Consider the following 22,094-nt stretch of genomic DNA (forward strand, 5'->3'; position numbering starts at 1 on the left):
CAATGGAATATTACTCAGCCATAAAAAGAAACAAAATTGAGTTATTTGTAGTGAGGTGGATGGACCTAGAATCTGTCATACAGAGTGAAGTAAGTCAAAAAGAGAAAAACAAATACTCTATGCTAACACATATATATGGAATCTAAAAAAAAAAACTAAAAAATGGTACTGATGAACCTAGTTTCAGGGCAGGAATAAAGATGCAGACATAGAGAATGGACTTAAGGAAACGGGGAGGGGGAAGGGTAAGCTGGAATGAAGTGAGAGAGTGTCATTGACATATATACACTACCAAACGTAAAATAGATAGCTAGTGGGAAGCAGCTGCATAGCACAGGGAGATCAGCTCGGTGCTTTGTGACTGCCTAGAGGGGTGGGATAGGGAGGGTGGGAGGGAGACGTAAGAGGGAAGGGATATGCGGATATATATATACGTATAGCTGATTCACTTTGTTATACAACAGCAACTAACACAACAATGTAAAGCAATTATACTCCAATAAAGATGTTAAAAAAAAACCATGGTGTCCACATGCTTAATTTCTAAATTGGTATTAACTGCATAATAATCCCATCAAAATTCTCGAGTTACATTAGCTTTTGTATAGAGATCTATATCAAAAATCCTATTGCAGTTTGGGGGATATTAAGACCAGCAAAAAAGAAGTTTGACAGCCACCAGGTAAGTTCTTTAGAAAGAAATAAAGGAAGGAAAGAAGAAGGGGAGTGGAGGAATGGAGGAAACAGGAAGAAGGAGTGATGTGTAAGATCAAAGAAGGAGACAGTGACAGTATCCCAGGAAATCAAAAAGAAGCACATGGTTTTTTAAACAAGGGTGATTTTTATCTGAATCTAGGGTTACCTACAAAGTGAACAAATTTGTTTGGGTTAAAATAAGAGAATTTACATACTAAGCCAGAAAGAAGCAGCACCATCTAGGGAGTAAGAATTTGCCACAGGCATTAAAAAGGATAGTTATCAAAGGGAACATAAGAGAAACAAATATTGTAGGAGTGCATTTCATCAGCAGCTGAAGCCAAGGCAGTAGCCTATTTTAATTATGAGTAGATGTGCAGGTGACCAAGGAGGAGGACAGGAAGCATTTAGGGTAAGAATGAAACCCAGAGCATAGAGGCAGAAATAAAGAGAAAATCTGAATTGAGGAGTAAACACTAGATGAAGAAATGAGCCACCCAACACTTAGGAGTTTAGTTTGGAATACAGCAGTAAAGCCAGGTGGGATCAAGATGTGATTACTTGACTTAGGCAAAATTGCTGAGCTATGAGAGGTCAATAAAAGTGATGGGAAGTGCTCCCCATTAGAGTTAAGACTAACATCTAAAGTGGAAAAGATATACACATGGTAGAGAAAAGAACTCAAAATTAAATCCTACAGAATTTCAAGAGCATAGTTTGAAAAAGAGACAGAGCTGGTACTTTGAAAAGATAAACAAAATTGATAAACCATTAGCCAGACTCATCAAGAAAAAAAGGGAGAAGACTCAAATTAATAGAATAAGAAATGAAAAAGGAGAAGTAACAACTGACACTACAGAAATACAAAGGATCATGAGACATTACTACAAGCAACTATATGCCAATAAAATGGACAACCTGGAAGAAATGGAAAAATTTTTAGATATGCACAACCTTCTGGGACTGAATCAGGAAGAAATAGAAAATATGAACAGACCAATCACAAGCACTGAAATTGAGACAGTGATTTAAAATCTTCCAACAAACAAAGCCCAGGACCCGATGGCTTCACAGGCGAATTCTATCAAATATTTAGAGAAGAGCTAACACCTATCCTTCTCAAACTCTTCCAAAATATAGCAGAGGCAGGAACACTCCCAAACTCATTCTACGAGGCCACCATCACCCTGATACCAACACCAGACAAAAATGTCACAAAGAAAGAAAACTACAGGCCAATATCACTGATGAACATAGATGCAAAGATCCTCAACAAAATACTAGCAAACAGAATCCAACAGCACATTAAACGGATCATACACCATGATCAAGTGGGGTTTATCCCAGGGATGCAAGGATTCTTCAATATACGCAAATCAATCAATGTGATACACCATATTAACAAATTGAAGGATGAAAACCATATGATAATAGCAATAGATGCAGGAAAATCTTTCAACAAAATTCCATATCCATTTATGATAAAAAGTCTCCAGAAAGTAGGCATAGACGGAACTTACCTCAACATAATAAAGGCCATATATGACAAACCCACAGCCAACATCATCCTCAATGGTGAAAAACTGAAACCATTTCCTCTAAGATCAGGAAGAAGACAAGGTTGTCCACTCTCACCACTATTATTCAACATAGTTTTGGAAGTTTTAGCCACAGCAATCAGAGAAGAAAAAGAAATACAAGAAATCCAAATCAGAAAAGAAGAAGTAAAGCTGTCACTGTTTGCAGATGACATGATACTATACATAGAGAATCCTAAAGATGCTACCAGAAAACTACTAGAGCTAATCAATGAATTTGGTAAAGTAGTAGGATACAAAATTAATGCACAGAAATCTCTGGCATTCCTATACACTAATGATGAAAAATCTGAAACTGAAATCAAGAAAACACTCCCATTTACCACTGCAACAAAAAGAATAAAATATCTAGGAATAAACCTACCTAAGGAGACAAAAGACCTGTATGCAGAAAACTATCAGACATTGATGAAAGAAATTAAAGATGATACAAATAGATGGAAAGATATACCATGTTCTTGGATTGGAAGAATCAACATTGTGAAAATGACTCTGCTACCGAAAGCAATCTACAGATTCAATGCAATCCCTATCAAACCACCACTGGCATTTTTCACAGAACTAGAACAAAAAATTTCACAATTTGTATGAAACACAGAAGACCCTGAATAGCCAAATCAATCTAGAGAACAAAAAATGGAGCTGGAGGAATCAGGCTCCCTGACTTCAGACTATACTACAAGGTACAGTAATCAAGACAGTATGGGGCTTCCCTGGTGGCGCAGTGGTTAAGAATCTGCCTGCCAATGCCGGAGACACGGGTTCGAGCCCTGGTCTGGGAAGATCCCACATGCCACGGAGCAACTAAGCCTGTGCACCACAACTACTGAGCCTGTGCTCTAGAGCCCGTGAGCCACAACTACTGAGCCTGTGTGCCACAACTACTGAACCCCATGCGGCTAGAGCCTGTGATCTGCAACAAGAGAAGCCACCACAATGAGAAGCCTGTGCACCACAATGAAGAGTAGCCCCTGCTCGCTGCATCCAGAGAAAAGCCCACGTGCAGCAATGAAGACACAACACAGCCAAAAATAAAAAATAAATTAATTAATTTAAAAAAAGATGGTATGGTACTGGCACAAAAACAGAAATATAGATCAATGCAACCGGATAGAAAGCCCAGCGATAAACCCATGCACATATGGTCACCTTATCTTTGATAAAGGAGGCAAGAATATACAGTGGAGAAAAGACAGCCTCTTCAATAAGTGGTGCTGGGAAAACTGGACAGCTACATGTAAAAGAATGAAATTAGAACACTCCCTAACACCATACACAAAAATAAACTCAAAATGGATTAAAGACCTAAATGTAAGGGCAGACACCATCCAACTCTTAGAGGTAAACATAGGCAGAACACTCTATGACATACATCACAGCAAGATCCTTTTTGACCCACCTCCTAGAGAAATGGAAATAAAAACAAAAATAAACAAATGGGACCTAATGAAACTTCAAAGCTTTTGCACAGCAAAGGAAACCATAAACAAGAGGAAAAGACAACCCTCAGAATGGGAGAAAATATTTGCAAATGAAGCAACTGGCAAAGGATTATCTCCAAATTTATAAGCAGCTCATGCAGCTCAATATCAAAAAAACAAACAACCCAATCCAAAAATGGGCAGAAGACCTAAATAGACGTTTCCCCAAAGAAGATATACAGTTGCCAATAAACACACGAAAGAATGCTCAACGTCATTAATCATTAGAGAAATGCAAATCAAAACTACAGTGAGATATCATCTCACACCAGTCAGAATGGCCATCATCAAAAAATCTAGAAACAATAAATGCTGGAGAGCGTGTGGAGAAAAGGGAACCCTCTAGCACTGTTGGGAATTTAAAGTGATACAGCCACTATGGAGAATAGTATGGAGGTTCCTTAAGCAACTGAAAATAGAACTATCATACGACCCAGCAATCCCACTACTGGGCATATACCCTAAGAAAACCATAATTCAGAAAGAGTCATGTACCACAATGTTCACTGCAGCTCTATTTACAATAGCCAGGACATGGAAGCAACCTAAGTGTCCATCAACAGATGAATGGATAAAGAAGATGTGGCACATATATACAATGGAATATTACTCAGCCATAAGAAGAAACGAAATTGAGTTATTTGTAGTGAGGTAGATGGACCTAGAGTCTGTCATACAGAGTGATGTAAGTCAGAAAGAGAAAAACAAATACCGTATGCTAACACATATATATGGAATCTAAAAAAAAAAAAAAATGGTCATGAAGAACCTAGGGGCAGGACGGGAATAAAGACGCAGACCTACTAGAGAATGGACTTGGGGATATAGTGAGGGGGAAGGGTAAGCTGGGACAAAGTGAGAGAGTGGCATGGACATATATACACTACCAAATGTAAAATAGATAGCTAGCGGGAAGCAGCCACATAGCACAGGGAGATCAACTCGGTGCTCTGTGACCACCTAGCGGGGTGGGATAGGCTGGGTGGGAGGGAGGGAAACGCCAGAGGGAGGAGATATGGGGATATATGTATATGTATAGCTGATTTACTTTGTTATAAAGCAGAAACCAACATACCATTGTAAAGCAGTTATACTCCAATAAAGATGTTAAAAAAAATTAAAAAGAGACAGAGATTTCAGGAAGGAAATAAAGGGAAAGGGGAGCCCAAGGAAACCCTAGATGTGTCCCAAAGGACAGAAATTTACATCTTCAAACACAGCTCTTTGTACAAAGGGAAAGGTGCCTACCAAGGAAGATGCCCGTGGGCTACCAAAAGCTTATTTCCTGTGAAGAAGTGCTACAGGGAGCTGGCCCAGTCCAAGAGCAGCACATACCCCTGTGCTGACCGTCAGAAAGACAGTCCAAAAGTGATTTCTTACCAACGCAGTGGTAGTCATCCATATCCGGAATGTAGCCGAGCCTGCACTTGCAACGGTAGCCCAAACCACCATTAAATGTTCTGTGGCTGAGGACACAGATGTGTTGACAGCCCCCATTGTTATCTGCACATGGATTGCTAGCTGGAGGGGAAAATGCACATGGTTAAATCTCAATTAGAAATGCATATGTATCCAAGACATGCGAAGCCATTTTGAGACCTGTGGTGAAATGGGTTTGAAACTCCTTGGAGACATCATTACTGGTTGCTACTGAATACATCCACATTTAGCTGCTCCCAATGTCATCGTTGCTCTCGAATCTACTCTCAAACTGATGGTGGCAAAAAAAAAAAAGACAAGATTCCTGCAACTGGATAACCTTGGGGGATCTTTTCCCCCCTATAACTGTAACATACTCTGTCTGCTAGCCTCAGTGACTAAAATATAACTGCCCCCCAAATAACCTTAGTATTATTTTTTACCATTCAAAAAATAGAGTAAATAACTATAACTCACTGGATGCTTATTTTGTAGGACAACTTAACAATCAATGCCTCTAAGAGGTAAATATTATCGCAATTTTACAAAAAAGGAAACCAAAGTTCCAAAAGGTGAGACAACTTGCTCAAGATTATTCGGTGGTTAAATAGCTAAACTAGAATTCAAATCCAGATCTCATTCCAAAACCCTGCATGTCCGAAACACAAACCAGTTTATACTTCCAAAAACCATTCTCAAAGCAATGACATCAGGAAGTTCACTGTACACAAGGCTGTCAGAGCTAAAAATGTCTGCTTTTGAAATTGTCTTCTTAGCCTTTGAGTTATTCTTTAAAATAGTCTCTTCACCTTCTCGGGTAGATTAATTTTGAGAAACACAGGCAGGTATAATTCTGAAGCAAATAATAGAAATAATTTAGATAATAAAACTGGGTAATATTTTTGGTCAAGGGCAGATGTGAATTTAGTAGCTCATGAACTGATTATTCCAAATAGGTATTTTCTAATACAGTATATACTTTCAGGTACAGTATATATTTTCCAATGAAGTATTTGTTTCCTAGGATGACGACATTGAAGGGTAGTCATCTGAATCTATCAGTTTAGTGGTTGGTTGGTTTGAGTTTTTTTAATCAACCTAATTACTTTATAGTCTCTCTCCATCCTAGCCAGACCTATCATTTAGCATTACAGTTTTAAAGTGAAATCTGTCTTTCTCTGAATTACCGTTCACTGATATTAAGCTTTCTTCCAATGTAGTCTATTTTATTGTGTTTCTTTTCTTTGATGCATGAGCAAATACAGAAGGGAGCTGTGTACACAGTCTAAACAGTCATGTCAATTTAAAACCTTGAAACAAACAAAACTTACTGTAAAACAACATAAGTAACGTAAGTACTATAAAATAACATTCAGTGTCTGAATCAAAATATTTCTTTTCTTTGATAAGTGACCAGCCTGAGAGATAACCAAACCCAGCTGACCTATGACAGAAACAATGCTAACCAAACAACAGGTGTCATAAATATACAACAGAGAAGAAGGGAAAAAAAAGCTCTGACACTACCTAAAATGACCATTTAGTCGAGTTTCCTCGACTGCAATATTAGAAGTTTGAATTGGGAGATTCCTCCCGTAGAATAAGGATGGGTATTTTAGTTTGCTTTGTTTGCTGCTCTTTCTCCAGCCTGTAGACAGGATCTGTATATTGCAGGTGCGAATAAATATCTGTTAAATACACCTCTAAGTTCTTTGTAGATTGGGCATTTTAACTCTGAAATACATCAAGTTCTCCAGAATGCCAACAATCTGCAAAGCCAATTTCAGAGGGTTGAACTCTCTAGATAACCCATCATATATCTCAGAATGCCACCCAAATCTCATGAGAACCTTGAGAAAACCTTTCTACCAAGGCCAGTACCAAGCATGGTTTTCCACTGCTGAGGGGCCTACCATAGGGCTGCCTGAGGGCATGGTAAACAGTCACTCCAAAAGGCCTCAGGGAAGACCGGTAGTACAGTTGTGGGTCAGTCTCCGTGAACTTGTTTGCCTTCATTACAGCCATCTTTGTCCAATCGGTAAAGAACACATGATCTTCAAACAAACTTATTGCAAAGGGATGAGGAATGTTTGAGCCTCCATGAATTACTGTCTTCCTGTTACAAAAGATATATAGCATACAATTTTGATTAAAGGTGGAATTAGTTCCAAAAAAACAAAAGGTGGAATTAGTTCACGTAAATGCTTAAAAAGCTAAAAACTTTCTTGCTACAAATATAGAAATATATAGTCAAGATACATTTTAAGATGCAGGTGTATTTCTGTCTATAACATTTTAAGACGCAGGTGTATTTCTGTCTATACTCGCTAGAAGGATTTTCCTATTGTCTCTTCGAAAAGAGCCTTGGCACTTAAATTCCAGTCTCCGTCTTTGCTTGTTCTAGATCTTTTGAAAAATTACTGTTTTCCCACCTGCTCTTCATTCTTTTAAGGTTGCTCCACATATAAAAGGTCTAAGATGTGAAATATCATTTTGACATTTGTAGGGGAAAGAGTGTAACAAGGGACTGGAAGTCTGGTAGACAACTTCAACACTTACTCCACGCTGCACCACTGACCATTTCTCAGCAATTAGGGAGCAAGACAGTGAGCTGGAGAATTCAACCCACAGCAAACACACAGACTCATTCCTGATGTCACTCCAGGGAGGGGAAAAAGCAGGGCTACCACTGGTATGCCTCTGCCTGACGAAACCGTCAGCTGAGCATATTTGTAGTGGAGGCAGAGTGCCCAGAGCCACTAAAATGGAAGACAACACAGGTAAGAGGTGCTAGGCAAGGGGAAGAAATCAATACTGCTGCCATGACTGCATCTACAGAAACAGTAATTCACTGAGGCCACATAAGTAAAGTGAGGTAGAGGATGGTACGTGAACAAACCTCTTTTCTTTTGGCATAGGAGAAAGACCTCAAAGAAAAATCTCAGCAGCCCTGAAAAACTAAAGAGCACAATAGAGCTTTAAGAAAAGACTTGAAGATACTAACCCTGGGAATCACACTGCACGTGAAAAAAACAAAGAAACCCAAGATGGCAAGTGAGTGCAAACTTTGAAACACTCAATAGTGACATGGTACATTAAAATTAATGGGTTTTTTTTTTTCATTTAGTAAATTCCAGAAGTCTAGAAGACTTCCCTGGTGGCACAGTGGTTAAGAATCCGCCTGCCAATGCAGGGGACACGGGTTTGATCCCTGGTGCAGGAAGATCCCACATGCCGCGGAGCAACTGAGCCCATGTGCCACAACTGCTGAGCCTGTGTGCCACGACTACTGAAACCCGCAAGCCTAGAGCCCGTGCTCTGCAACAAGAGAAGCCACCGCAATGAGAAGCCCACGAACCACAACAAAGAAGTAGCCCCGGCTCGCCACAACTAGAGAAAGCCCACACACAGCAATGAAGACACAAAGCAGCCCAAAAAAAATAATAATAATAATAAATTCCATAAATCTAAATGCCACCTGCTGGTAAAGCAAGAGGCAATGACTTTATGATTTTAGCTGTACTCGTGAGTTCTAGTATCTCCTCCATGTTTCTCCAAGCCAGCAAACCACTCGAATCTTTCTGAAATTCCATTGATTTTTATGTTTTACTTTAACCATAGCATAAAAATATTTAGACTATAAAATTAATGCCAAAACAACCGTGAAAGTGAAAAAAAATTAGGCAATTTCTCAATTGTTTTTATATGACTTATATGATTATTTTTTCATTAAATTAATTCCTATCCTCACTATGGGAACCAGTTTCAGTGACAATACGTCATAGCCTGAATACCCAATCACTTCATTTAACCAAGTAGAGATTGTTCTAAGAATATAAAATCCAGTGGCAAACTGTGATACCATCCTTACAAAATAGAGACAAAGGAGAAACCAAAACTAGAATATTCTTTTCATTGAGAAAACAATAAAATCACATCATTTGGAAAAATCAAATTGGCTAGAGTAATTTTTCTTGGTCAAAATTTAAAGACCATGTTTTAACCAGTTTTTGAAAATACCAAAAGAAGAGGATCTAAAATAGGTAACAATTTAATTAATTTACAGTGAGCTCTAATCTGACTAAGATGAAGGAAAAAGGCATGCCATACTCTGCGTTCAAATATTGTTTAAATGTCTTTGAAGTGTATCAGGTAAAGTCAGAATTTCTCATTAAGATTTGAAATATATATAAGAGCAGTATAAAACCCAATTAATTCCCACCAGATAATGTTAAAAAAAACTTATTTACTGGAGGGAAGATAGAAAGCTAAAAGATAAAGTGATCTTTGGAAACAAACCATAAGGGACCCAAACAAATAAATGGACTCGGAAGTTAATGAAAATAATGTGCTTCATCTGGGAGTGAGAGAGGGCTTGGAGAAGAGAAATCAAAGAACAAATGCTGTAGGTAATATTTAATGAGTGTTAATATGGAACACAAGCTAAAACTCAGAGCAGGTCACAACGTGCAATGCCAACACAAAGATCATTCAAGTTATGTCAACCAACAAAGCAATCTTTTAATTCTAGTCCTTCAGTTTCTCTCTCCATAAATTTTATGTATTTCCCCAAAACTTATAAAGATATAAAAAAATACTTCTTACCTTTGAATTCCATCATAAGTTACAGTCTCAACGTAATCAAACCGGGAGTCAACCCAGTAAACACGCTTTGATACCAAATCCAGGGTTATCCCAGCAGGCCATCCCAGCTTTCTTGTCACCAAGTCTTTACGGTTGGAGCCATCCATGAAAGCCCTTTCTATCTTAGGTGTCCCAGAAAAGCTCTGCCAGTCTGAGAAAAATAAATAACTACAAAAGAAAACCAAAAGATGAAAGAATCAGTTATTTTACAAGTTTACCTAGAAAATATTTTTTGAGATTGTATGTTTGGATCAATGGCAATTTCCTCTAGCTGATTAGAGAACCACGGGAGTTTAAAACAATAGAGAAATTTTAAAGTATTAAAAATCAGAAATTGTGAGGGCCAATCAGGAGAGTCAACAACTCCAAATAGCAACTATTAAAATGCACTAACTGGCAGGCAAAAAAAAAAAAAAAAAAAAAAAAATGCATATCTACCTTCTTACCTTCTTAATATTCTCCCCTGATCCCTGGCTCCATCCTTCACTTCTCTTTTTTACAGCCAGCAAAAAGGCTGTAAAAAAGAAAAAACTATCAAGCCATTTCCCTCCTTAATTCCTCACTCTAAGGCATAGTCTAGAGAACATATACATCATTTTCAAGGAAGGACAGCTGAAATTATGAAATAGAAATGAATAATCACCATTCACCAACACTTAAGTAGCCTCAAGTTCATCCAAGGCTCCTAAGACCCAGCTGTGAAAATCTAGGAGAAAGTTAGTCTCCCATAACTGGCCTCAAATGTGAAGATCAGGAAAATTTTAATTTACACCTGGAGGAAAGTAAGCATTATCACCCTTGCTGGACTGATTCACAGTTGAACAACTTGTGATGAGGTGTTAACACTGACATCTCAAGCCCAGTCTCTAACAAGAAATCACTAAAAGGGATAGATCTGATAGGGGATAGAGTAGGGTAATCAAATAGTTAGCTTAGAAACCACATTAGGGGATTGCAGATAGAGAGGGAACTTTAGGGGGCTTTGGGAGACCACAGTAAGTTAATGATCACTCAAGAAAGTAATGGAAAAATCCTGAAACAATGTGGGCTTGCTTGACTCATAAAGCAGAGCAAGTCGCTTAGCATCAAAGCCAGGCTGGCTTGCTTACCAACAAAACCATGCAACAGAAGCATGAGACACGCCCCAAAACAATAAAACAACAGTGGAAAATAAGGTCTACAATCTGCCCAGTGATGTCAACAAGTGAATGACCCCTAGGACATTCTCTTTGCACACATGCAAAAACAATAACTTATGGAAAGGTGATATTTCAAAGTGAAAGACCCTCATTGTACTGAGACCTGAAATAATTTCTCCATAGTGCTGTGACAGTCCCGGAGACACCATGTAGGTTCAAAAACTCCCCCGTCCAACATATAGGAGGAGTTAATGATGGAAGACTCAAAGAATGAAAAAGAAGGTGGTCTTCTCCCCCTCCCCTCTCTTCCTTTGATTATAAAAATGTAACCCGCTAAGTGCTCGGGGCAACACGACACTCGCCTGCCCGCTTGTAAGCCTCACAAGCATCCTATTCTAATAAATCACTTCTTATCTATCACTTTGCCTCTCGCTGAATTCTCTCTGCGCTGAGACATAAAGAATATTCAGAGCCCCTCGCAACGCCACCTAGTGGTTTCAAATCTATCCCCTTTAAAACAACTTTACAACTTACGTTAGAGTGATCATGTTAATAATGGTTTAGTTGTGACAATACTATTAAAGTCAGAAAACAGAATCCAATTTCTCAGCCAGGAGAATGTGGCAAACACTAAGAATAGAACTCATACCCCCAAAATATCACATATTTTTAGGACACCAGTAGGTGTGTTTGGACTGCATATCCTCAAATTGGATTATATCTAGCCAACTCCTTTAAAGCTTCTATGAAAAGAGATATGAAATAAACATGGATTCTAGAGTACAGAACCTAAAAGAAGTCAGGATTAACCTTCAATTATGCCAATGGATGTTTTGTGTACAGGGGGAGAAATAAAACTCCAAAAATGCTGGAATCAGTATGTTTTCACATAACTTACCCAACAGTTGGGTCCACGGCAATTCCTCTAGGATGTCCCAAATGTTCACTTATAATGGTAATCCGTTGGCTTCCATCCAAATTTACCATATCTATGCAGTTGACATTGGTCTCTACAACATAAAGTTTATTATTTACCCAGTCCACAGCCAGATTCTCTGGGTCTTCAACAGAAACATTGAGAACTTCTTGGATATCTAAACCATTAATGTCAACTGAAAAAACCTGAAAGAAAAACCAAAATTATTACACTTCTTAAGCATAATTCACTGGGAGCAGTTTTCCTATACTTCATTCCAGGGACCTATCTTTGTTGCACAAATCAGTCATTTGGATTTAAAAAAAAAAGAATTCATATATGGCCTTTCTTATGTTGAGGTAGTTTCCCTCTATGCCCATTTTCTGGAGAGTTTTTATCATAAATGGGTGTTGAATTTTGTCAAAAGCTTTCTCTGCACCTGTTGAGGTGATCATATGGTTTTTCTTCTTCAATTTGTTAATATGGTGTATCACATGGATTCATTTGCGTATATTGAAGAATCCTTGCATTCCTGGAATAAACCCCACTTGATCACGGTGTACAATCCTTTTAATGTGCTGTTGGATTCTGTTTGCTAGTATTTTGTTCAGGATTTTTGCATCTATGTTCATCAGTGATATTGGTCTATAATTTTCTTTTTTTGTGATGTCTTTTTCTGGTTTTGGTATCAGGGTGATCATGGCTTCATACAATGAATTTGGGAGTGTTTCTCCCTCTGCAATTTTTTGGAAGAGTTTGAGATGGATCAGTGTTAGCTCTTCTCTAAATGTTTGATAGAATTCTCCTGTGAAGCCATGTGGTCCTGGACTTTTGTTTGTTGGAAGATTTTTAATTATGGTTTCAATTTCATTACCTGTGATAGGTCTGTTTATTTATTTTGTAATTCTTCCTGGCTCAGTCTTGGAAAATTGTACCTTTCCAAGAATTTGTCCATTTCTTTGTGGTTGTCCATTTTATTGGCATATAGTTGTTTGTAGTAGTCTCATAATCTTTTGTATTTCTGCGGTGTCAGTTGTGATCTCTCCTTTTTCATTTCTAATTTTATTGATGTGCATCCTCTCCCTTTCTTCCTTGATGAGTCTGGCTAAGGGTTTATCAATTTTGTTTATCTTCTCAAAGAACCAGCTTTTAGTTTTATTGATCTTTGCTATTGTTTTCTTCGTTTCTATTTATTTCTGCTCTGATCTTTATGATTTCTTTCCTTCTACTGACTTTGGGTTTTGTTTGTTCTTCTTTCTCTAGTTGTTTTAAGTGTAGGGTCAGATTGTTTATTTGAGATTTTTCTTGTTTCTTGAGGTGAGATTAAATTGCTGTAAGCTTCCTCCTTAGAACTGCTTTTGCTGCATCCCATAGGTTTTGGGTCATCGTGTTTTCATTGTCATTTGTTTCTATTTATTTTTTTATTTCTTCTTTGATTTCTTCAGTGATCTCTTGGTGATTTAGTAGCACACTGTTTAGCCTCCACGTGTTTGTGTTTTTTACAGTTTTTTTCCTGTAACTGATTTCCAATCTCATAGCGTTGTGGTCAGAGAAGATGCTTGATACAATTTCAATTTTCTTAAATTTTCCGAGGCTTGATTTGTGACCCAAGATGGACTCTATCCTGGAGAATGTTCCGTGTGCACTTGAGAAGAAAGTGTATTCTTCCACTTTTGGGTGGAATGTTCTAAAAATATCAGTTAAGTCTATCTGGTCTATTGTGTCATTTAAAGCTTGTGTTTCCTTATTTACTTTCTGTTTGGATGATCTGTCCATTGGTGTAAGTGGGGTGTTAAAGTCCCCTACTATTATTGTGTTACTGTCAATTTTCCCTTTCACAGTTGTTAGCATTTGCCTTATGTATTGAGGTGTTCCTATGTTGGGTGCATAAACATTTATAATTGTTATATCTTCTTCTTGGATTGATCCCTTGATCATTATGTAGTGTCCCTCCTTATCTCTTGTAACAGTCTTTATTTTAAAGTCTATTTTATCTGATACGAGTATTGCTACTCCAGCTTTCTTTTGATTTCCATTTTCATGGAATATTTTTTTCCATCCCTTCACTTTCAGTCTGTATGTGTCCCTAGGTCTGAAGTCAGTCTGTTGTAGACAGCATACATATGGGTCTTGTTTTTGTATCCATTCAGCCAGTCTGTGGAGCTCAATATCAAAAAAACAAACAATCCAATTTAAAAATGGGTGGAAGAGGGCTTCCCTGGTGGTGCAGTGGTTGAGAGTCCGCCTGCCGATGCAGGGGACACGGGTTTGTGCCCCGGTCCGGGAGGATCCCACGTGCCACGGAGCGGTTGGGCCCGTGAGCCATGGCCGCTGAGCCTGTGCGTCCGGAGCCTGTGCTCCGCAACGGGAGAGGCCACAACGGTGAGAGGCCCGCGTACCGCAAAAAAAAAAAAAAAAAAAAAAAAAAAAGGGTGGAAGAACTAAATAGACATTTCACCAAGGAAGACATACAGATGGCCAAGAGGCACATGAAAAGATGCACAACATCACTAATTATTAGAGAAATGCAAATCAAAACTGCAATGAGGTATCACCTCATGCCAGTCAGAATGGCCATTATCAAAAAAGCTAGAAACAGTAAATGCTGGAAAGGGTGTGGTGAAAAGGGAACCCTCCTGCACTGCTGGTGGGAATGTAAATTGATACAACCACTATGGAAAAGAGTACGGAGGTTCCTTAAAAAACTAAAAATAGAACTACCATATGACCCAGGAATCCCACTACTGGGCATATACCCTGAGAAAACCATAATTCAAAACGAGACATGTATCACAATGTTCATTGCAGCTCTATTTACAATAGCCAGGACATGGAAGCAACCTAAGTGTCCATCGACAGATGAATGGATAAAGAAGATGTGGCTCATATATACAATGGAATATTACTCAGCCATAAAAAGAAACGTAATTGAGTTATTTGTAGTGAGGTGGATGGACCTAGAGTCTGTCATGCAGAGTGAAGTAAGTCAAAAAGAGAAAAACAAATACTCTATGCTAACACATATATATGGAATCTAAAAAAAAAAACTAAAAAATGGTACTGATGAACCTAGTTGCATGGCAGGAGTAAAGATGTAGACATAGAGAATGGACTTGAGGACACGGGGTGGGAGGGGGAAGCTGGGGCAAAGTGAGAGTGGCATGGACATATATACACTACCGAATATAAAATAGTTAGCTAGTGGGAAGCAGCAGCATAGCACAGGGAGATCAGCTCGGTGCTTTGCGATGACCTAGAGGGGTGGGATAGGGAGGATGGGAGGGAAGCTCAGGAGGGAGGGGATATGGGGACATATGTATGCATATGGCTGATTCACTTTGATGTACAACAGAAACTAACACAGTATTGTGAAGCAATTATACTCCAATAAAGATCTATTAAAAAAAAAAAGAATTCACTGGAGACTTGTTATTTTACATCACGGGTTACTGGGGGCAGGGAGTTTCTTTGAAAGCATATGAGGCATATATAAAAAGTTGGGTTTACAAAAAAAAGCCTGCAATTCTAATTCTTCGTAGTTAGAGAAAGTTTAATTCAATGTGGATTTCTTGGTGGAGAAGGTGGTAGTGGTTTGTTTTGATTTCTAGCAGTCATTAAATCAGACCTGCTTATAATCCGAAGTCTCAACTTTAGAAATTTTATGCAAATTATCAGTTAATTGAATTAAAATTTTATTAATGGTACAAGGAAATGTAAGGGAAGAAATAAAACTCCATAACTCTTTAGGAGTCTCTAAAATTTATGTTTTAACAATCTCCGTTGCATTACTCAAAGTTGAAATCAGATCCATCACACTTTCCAAATAAGAGAGCATAATGCAATTTTGGCTGTTAAACAAAATACTGTCAATATTTGTTACCCAATCCTCAATTACTGTTCCATTTAGAAGATGCAGGTAAAAATCTGATTTTTATCATACAGGAAAGCAGAATACTTTTTACATTTTAAATGATCAAGTTTCAAAAATTACTACCAAATATCTACCCAGTTTTGAAAGAATGTCTACTATTTCTTTTAATTAGGCTTTTGGACTCCATTTCGAATAAAATTAAAAGTTGCTCAAGGCTAATCCATATAATAGAGTGCTTTGTTTAATAGGTCACATGTAATACTATAGCTGTAAAAGGTGCTGATTAACATAAAATATCTCAAGGGCCTTTTTTGTTAGAAAACAAAGGAACTTTCCCCTCTACTCCCCTAAAAATGAAAAGCTATCAACACTTTGTGCTTGGAGTTCTATCAGCTCCCAAGCTACACTCCAGAAATTTCTATTTACCTTATCTTGTACAATGTCAGTCCAAAAGACTCTGTGTAGGTGATAGTGAAAATCCACACCCACAGCCGATCCACGATGTTGAGATTCTACCAGGATCTCAAAGGTGTTTCCATGAATATCACCCCTTAGCAAATCCCGACCATTGGAGAAGATCACAGAGGCCTCACCAACTAAATGTGAAGAAGGAAGGTATTATCAGTCTTTCAAGTGAACAAAGATGATGAAGCAACTTACAACTATGTTTTCTTATTTGGTTTTAAACCTTCTGAGGCACACATATATGTCATTCTATCCATTTTCCAGATGGGCAAATTGAGGCACAAAGAGGCTTAATGAAATGTCCAAAATCACCGTAAGTTAGGAACAGAGTCTGCCAAGAACTCGAATGTCCTGATTGCTAGTTCAATGACACTGACGTATCATCGAGAATCTTTGATGATGTGGGCACCTTACCCCAGGTGCAACCTTAGATTGTGTAAAACACAAAACACATTTTAAGGATTAGTGGGAAACCACTCTGTGAAAAACATGGCAATGGTGGATCCAAATTTGCTATACCCGTACACTCACAAGAATGCAAAATGAATAAGGTTATTCACTGAAGTCTTGTTTGCAATATCAGAGGGTAAGAAATAATATAAAAGTCCATAAGTAAAGGACTAGTTAAATAAATTATATACAACCAAAAAAATGGATTTTGCCACTATTAAAAAAAAACTGTACACCTGGAACACTGGAAATCAACTATAATTCAATTTAAAAATACAACAAAATTTTTTAAAAAATGAAAAAAAGCTGTCTGTGTTGATATGGAAAGCCCTTGAAAATATAGTATGCAACATTAGGAAGATGAAGAACTGTATGTATAGTTTACCACCATATATGTAAAAATAGGGTTGTGTCTATATTTGTATATTCTTATTTATGCATTTAACAATCTCTAGGATTAAAATAAACAGTGATTATCCATAGGAGAGGAGAAGTGGGAAACTAGGCAGAGGGGAACAGAGATGGTGGGGGGATGTCATATATCTTCTAAATAATTTTAAATTTTTGAAAATGAGTAAAATATCTATTCAAAAATAAATAAATGGTAAAAATCAGTTGTAAAAATCTAAAAGTTCGTCCACAGCATATCAGTATTTCAACACAAAAACAACTAGAAAATGGTCAATTCATAGATCATGTGTGCAGATAAGTTTCAGAAAGCCCCCAAAGGCACCTTAAACAGGTGTGAAAAAAACAATTGGAAAAAAAGAGTAAAGATCTTATTACCCAGAAATCCATGGTGACAAAAATGCTTTGGGAGGCCCAATTTTTTAAAACAAATTTTCATGACTTTTCTCTGCCACAGTACTGTTAGAATGAGGGCATTTTCACAAACTAATCCAAATTTAGCAGGTCCATTTTGAACCACTTCTAAATTTTGCACAAACAATACCTATTGGTACTCGTCACCATATGGTAGTACAGTAATTAAAAGTAGGTCAAATGTACTCATAACATTTATGTGATAGATGACATAATATTCCAGTCCCAAAGTGAACAAGCAACCAATAAAAATTTTAAAAAAACAAAAAAAACCCTGTTAATCCACAAGTTGGTCCCTAATAACCAAAGTATGAAATTAATGTTGACCTATTCTTCCAACAGCAGGAGCCACTCCTGATTTGTGGTAATAAAACCTTGCCATCCGCATCAATGCTGATATTTCTTTTGTCATCTGCTATGGAAAGAGGATAGTCATCAGAAGTTTACTGTTCAGAAACACAAGTGTCTTTAATTTACTCACAAGAAGAATTAGCTTTACAGCGCTGCTGGTGCTCCAAGATATACCCGTCTACACAGTGGCACTGGTGATGGCCAATTCGGTCTTCACATATCTGGTCACAAACTCCCCACATCTGGCAATCATCAAAATCTACCATATAGGAAATAACCGTTTGTAATCATGTTTAACAGCATTTCTGAAAAAAATCTTGGACAAGCTATACAGGAATATGGTGATGCCCCTGCCTAAGTAAGTACCCTCTAGGGGGAAAAAAATAGGCATCATCATACTAGGGAAAACCCAAGGTTTTTTCAAATCTATGTAAAGGATAACTTTGCAGGTGATGCACAACACTGCTTGGACACATTGCCTTTGCATTTCATTTGTTAATGTTGGTTTACAAAATATCTGACTTTTAGGGTAAATGCATCCCTTTAAAACTGTGCTTTCCAATATGGTAGCCACTGCCCTCTGCAGCTTCTCAAATTTATATTTAGATTAACTAAAATAAAATAAATTTAATGATTCAATTTCCAAGTCACACTTGCCACCTTTCAAATGCTACATATGATTAGTGTTTACCATACTGGAAGACACAGACATTTCCATCACTGCAGAAAGAACTGCCTTATATCCAGTGGCTCAGTAAGACACAAATCTGTGCCTGCAATAAAGTATCTGCAAAGGTCTGTTTACCCAGCTGCCTTTCCTCTGATGTCAAAAATCGTAATCAAAATTAAAATCATTTTTAAGACATGAAAAATATATTCTCTTCTGATTATTCATTAGCATTATTCATTCATTTAATAAGCGCTTATTGAATATCCATAACACAATAGAGCTCTGTTCAATGCCATAACAGTCTCAGTTCTACCGTGTAAAAAGAGTTTCAATATAATTGACATATAAACAATACAGTATGCGGGGGAAAGAAAGTGTCTTTCTCAAAGATTATAAAGCTTAAGGGGCACAGAAATTGTCTATCTTTGGTCCACCGGTGCCAAATATTTCATTTGACCCCCCAAGTTCACATCCACTCTTCACCCTCCTTCACCCTGCTCTCTTCCCTTGGAGAATGACCTCCACAGCCTAAACCAACAATGTTCCCACCCCCCAGGGCTTCAGGAAATTCTCAAGTAAATTATAATTCCTGAGACCCTCGGGTCTAGGATTCTCCAGAATTTCTAGGATCCGATCACAGTTGCAGAGTTGTGAGTTGAGTTCTACCACACCTGCTGGATGGCCCACCATCTCGTGACTCCCCAGCAAGAAAGACCAAGAAAGTCCTGGGATCAAGATAACAGTTCCCATTTACCCTCCAGACCAAGTATAACAAAACATTGACCAGCATATCTTTCATTCCAAGGACCGTGACGAAGAAAAAATTAATCCAATTTGGACATGACAAGATAAAAGGACATGTGGGTAAAAATAAAAGGCCCACATTTGATCTATGTCTCCTGCGCCCTCGCCTCAGCCCTAAGAAAGCACCACGTGAGGCTTCGCTTCAGCAGGAATAAAAGTACAGGACATTCGCCCTCAAACTCCCAGGGTGTCATGACCTCATTTTGAATGCAAGACACTATGACTATGTCTAAGGGTCTGGAGTCACCCTGGGAGCAGTTCTCATGTCAAAAAGAGGGTGAAGTCATAACTAGGAATTCTTGGGTGCAAATGCCCTTCCTATCACCTGGGCTACAAATACTTTACAGGTTTAAATAAGTGTATAAACACTGTCAATTTTAATGACTGAATAAGATTCTATTCTCCATTATGAAGAAGAATGAAGCCTAATTAATATCCATTGTCAGCCAAAGGGAAGACAAGAAAAATGAAAGGACACCTGAGGTTTTCAAGAGACTAGAAAAGGTAGCAGAAACTATAAAAAACACTAAAATGCTGCTTTACAATACTCCAGCCCATTACCTTGATCTACTTTCCTTTTTATTCTTTGTCCCCGCCTACCAACAAATACTGCTTTGAAAGTAATTCAAAAAAATGTTTTTTTAGCATAGACCCCCTTGGACACCCTCTGATCCACCTGGCTGTGTGAAATCCCACCATGCTGAATGACCTTCCTGCTCTAACTCTGCACCACGATGTCATTCCCTCAACAAACAGCATGTCCTGTCAATAAGAAACAATCACCCCCGTAAACTGCTCCGGCAGCATGCCTCAGAGGCTCCGCTGCCAGGGCAAGGCTACCAGGAGCAGACGAACGGAAGGACAAAAAAATTTCTTGTCAGGATTATTCCATTTTATTCTTGATGACCACTGAGGCATTCACCGGGGAGCCAGATCTAAGATGGTAAATGTTGTATAGGTTTCCAACACCTGAAGCCTCTGTGATGAGTCAGCCATGCAGAGGATTACAGCCATAAAGAGAGTATTCACTGAACTTGAAAGACTTGAAACGCTTGAAAGAGCAGACCTAAACATTTCCCCTAAAAGCTCAGCTGAAACAAGTGTAACTGGTTTCGTCGTGTCATGTATTGAAACTAATGAGTTCTCTTTACAAAGAGGGCAAAATATAGTCTTCTTTGAAAGAAATGTGAAATCACTGTTAACCAAGCTTCAAAACTCAGAGGCAAAGGGTGCGTTTGCCTAACTCCTCTTTGGGGCTGAGAGGAAAAACAGAAAAGCTAGTGTAATACTGAGAACATGGCTTCTGGTATCTCTACTGGAATTCCTTTTCTACTAAGAGAAAGCAGAGAGGTCTAGAAAACTAAGAGACTGGAAATCGGATTGGCAGCTGGGTGGCAGTAAAGGGGGTGGAGAAGCCTGACATTTGGCAAAAACACACGAGCAGCCTTATACCTACAGATGAGCACCACTCTGAGAAAAAAGGGATGCAGCCCTCGCAGTGATGCCAGGAAGCATAAGCAGGGGTTCCAAAGTCAGAAAACCACCTAACAAATGAGGACATTTGTGTGAAAAGTCTTTTTAAATGACTTGAATGCATCTGCAGTGTTACAATAATGATAATGATAATAATAAAACACAAAAAGTGTCCTATAATATCACTTAATGGTCACTGCAGATCATAAATGTTTTATTTATAAAACGTTTTGAGACGATTAGAAATTTGGGGGCTTTCTTCAATAGTTCAAAGTTCTGAGTCTTCAGGATCTCTCAGGCTGATTTGCATAAAGCATTTAATCTTAACATGTCTTGTCGAATAGAGTTACTTAAGAGGAGCAATCAGATCCAGGGCAAACTTTGGGACATGGTCCTGATATTAGAAATCTAAAATTACCTACTTTGAACACCACAAGAACAACCTCAACTGGATTGCTTTACCGGATATAAAAATCTTGGCATACAACAGGTAAATGAGCAAGCCCCATTACAATAGTTCTCAGTAACACTGAGGAATAGACTTTGTCAAGAGTTTGTAAACCAGAGTCTTTCTTTTTTTCTTTTTTCTTTTCTTTTCTTTTTTGGCCGTGCCACATGGATTGTGGGATCTTAGTTCCCTGACCAGGGATCGAACCCAGGCCCTCAGCCGTGAAACAGAGACCTAACCACTGGACCACCAGGGAACCCCCCAGAGTCTTTCTGACATTAAAATTTTTTCTGACTATGAGGAAATTATTAAGATCCACCATAATTAAGTTGGAAGCCATGAGCTGAGACTAAAGACTGAATAACTTCATTAAGTTTATCCAAATTCAGTATTTTGGGCCAAATTATATTAATATTTTAGAAATTATTTCAGAAGAAACACTTTTCTAAAAGTATTTCGTACGTGTGCCATGTTTGTTTTCATCCAAAAAACCCTAAAGAATCTCAAATTTCTACGGAGTATCAAAAGAACACAGATATCCTGGTGAAATTCTGAATCATCTATCTTTTGAAGATCCATAGATGAATACTTCATAGTAATGAATTGTTCCAGTTGCCTTCCAGATGCCTTTTCCCAACACCAGTAAAAACCCCTGTGGTCACTTTCTGCTAGTATGTCTGTTGTTCACATAACAAAAGTTAGAAAGAAGGAAAAAGAAATCAGAGCATTAAAAATTCATTGTTCAAACCCTAAAAAACTGAAAATTGATGATACTTGGCCATGTCTAATTCTCCCATCATAAGAACCCCTTCCTAATCACAGTGGGGTGCAAAGCTGGCTTACATCA

At 38.1% G+C, this 22,094-nt stretch overlaps 1 protein-coding gene across 1 annotated transcript in view; it reads right to left on the reverse strand.

Moving 5' to 3' along the window:
• The window catches only part of LRP2 (LDL receptor related protein 2), a 174,828-nt gene that overhangs the window by 114,541 nt on the left and 38,193 nt on the right, over window positions 1-22,094 (reverse strand). Inside the window, exons 9-14 of the mRNA XM_049712547.1 lie at window positions 17,983-18,111; window positions 16,191-16,360; window positions 11,876-12,099; window positions 9,800-10,006; window positions 7,108-7,310; window positions 5,156-5,296 (exon numbers count right to left, since the gene is read on the reverse strand). Of these exons, the coding sequence (XP_049568504.1) occupies window positions 5,156-5,296; window positions 7,108-7,310; window positions 9,800-10,006; window positions 11,876-12,099; window positions 16,191-16,360; window positions 17,983-18,111 (1,074 nt within the window). The remainder of the gene's footprint in view (window positions 1-5,155; window positions 5,297-7,107; window positions 7,311-9,799; window positions 10,007-11,875; window positions 12,100-16,190; window positions 16,361-17,982; window positions 18,112-22,094) is intronic.

Source organism: Orcinus orca, chromosome 7 (assembly GCF_937001465.1).
Source record: "Orcinus orca chromosome 7, mOrcOrc1.1, whole genome shotgun sequence".
NCBI classification, from domain to species: domain Eukaryota; kingdom Metazoa; phylum Chordata; class Mammalia; order Artiodactyla; family Delphinidae; genus Orcinus; species Orcinus orca.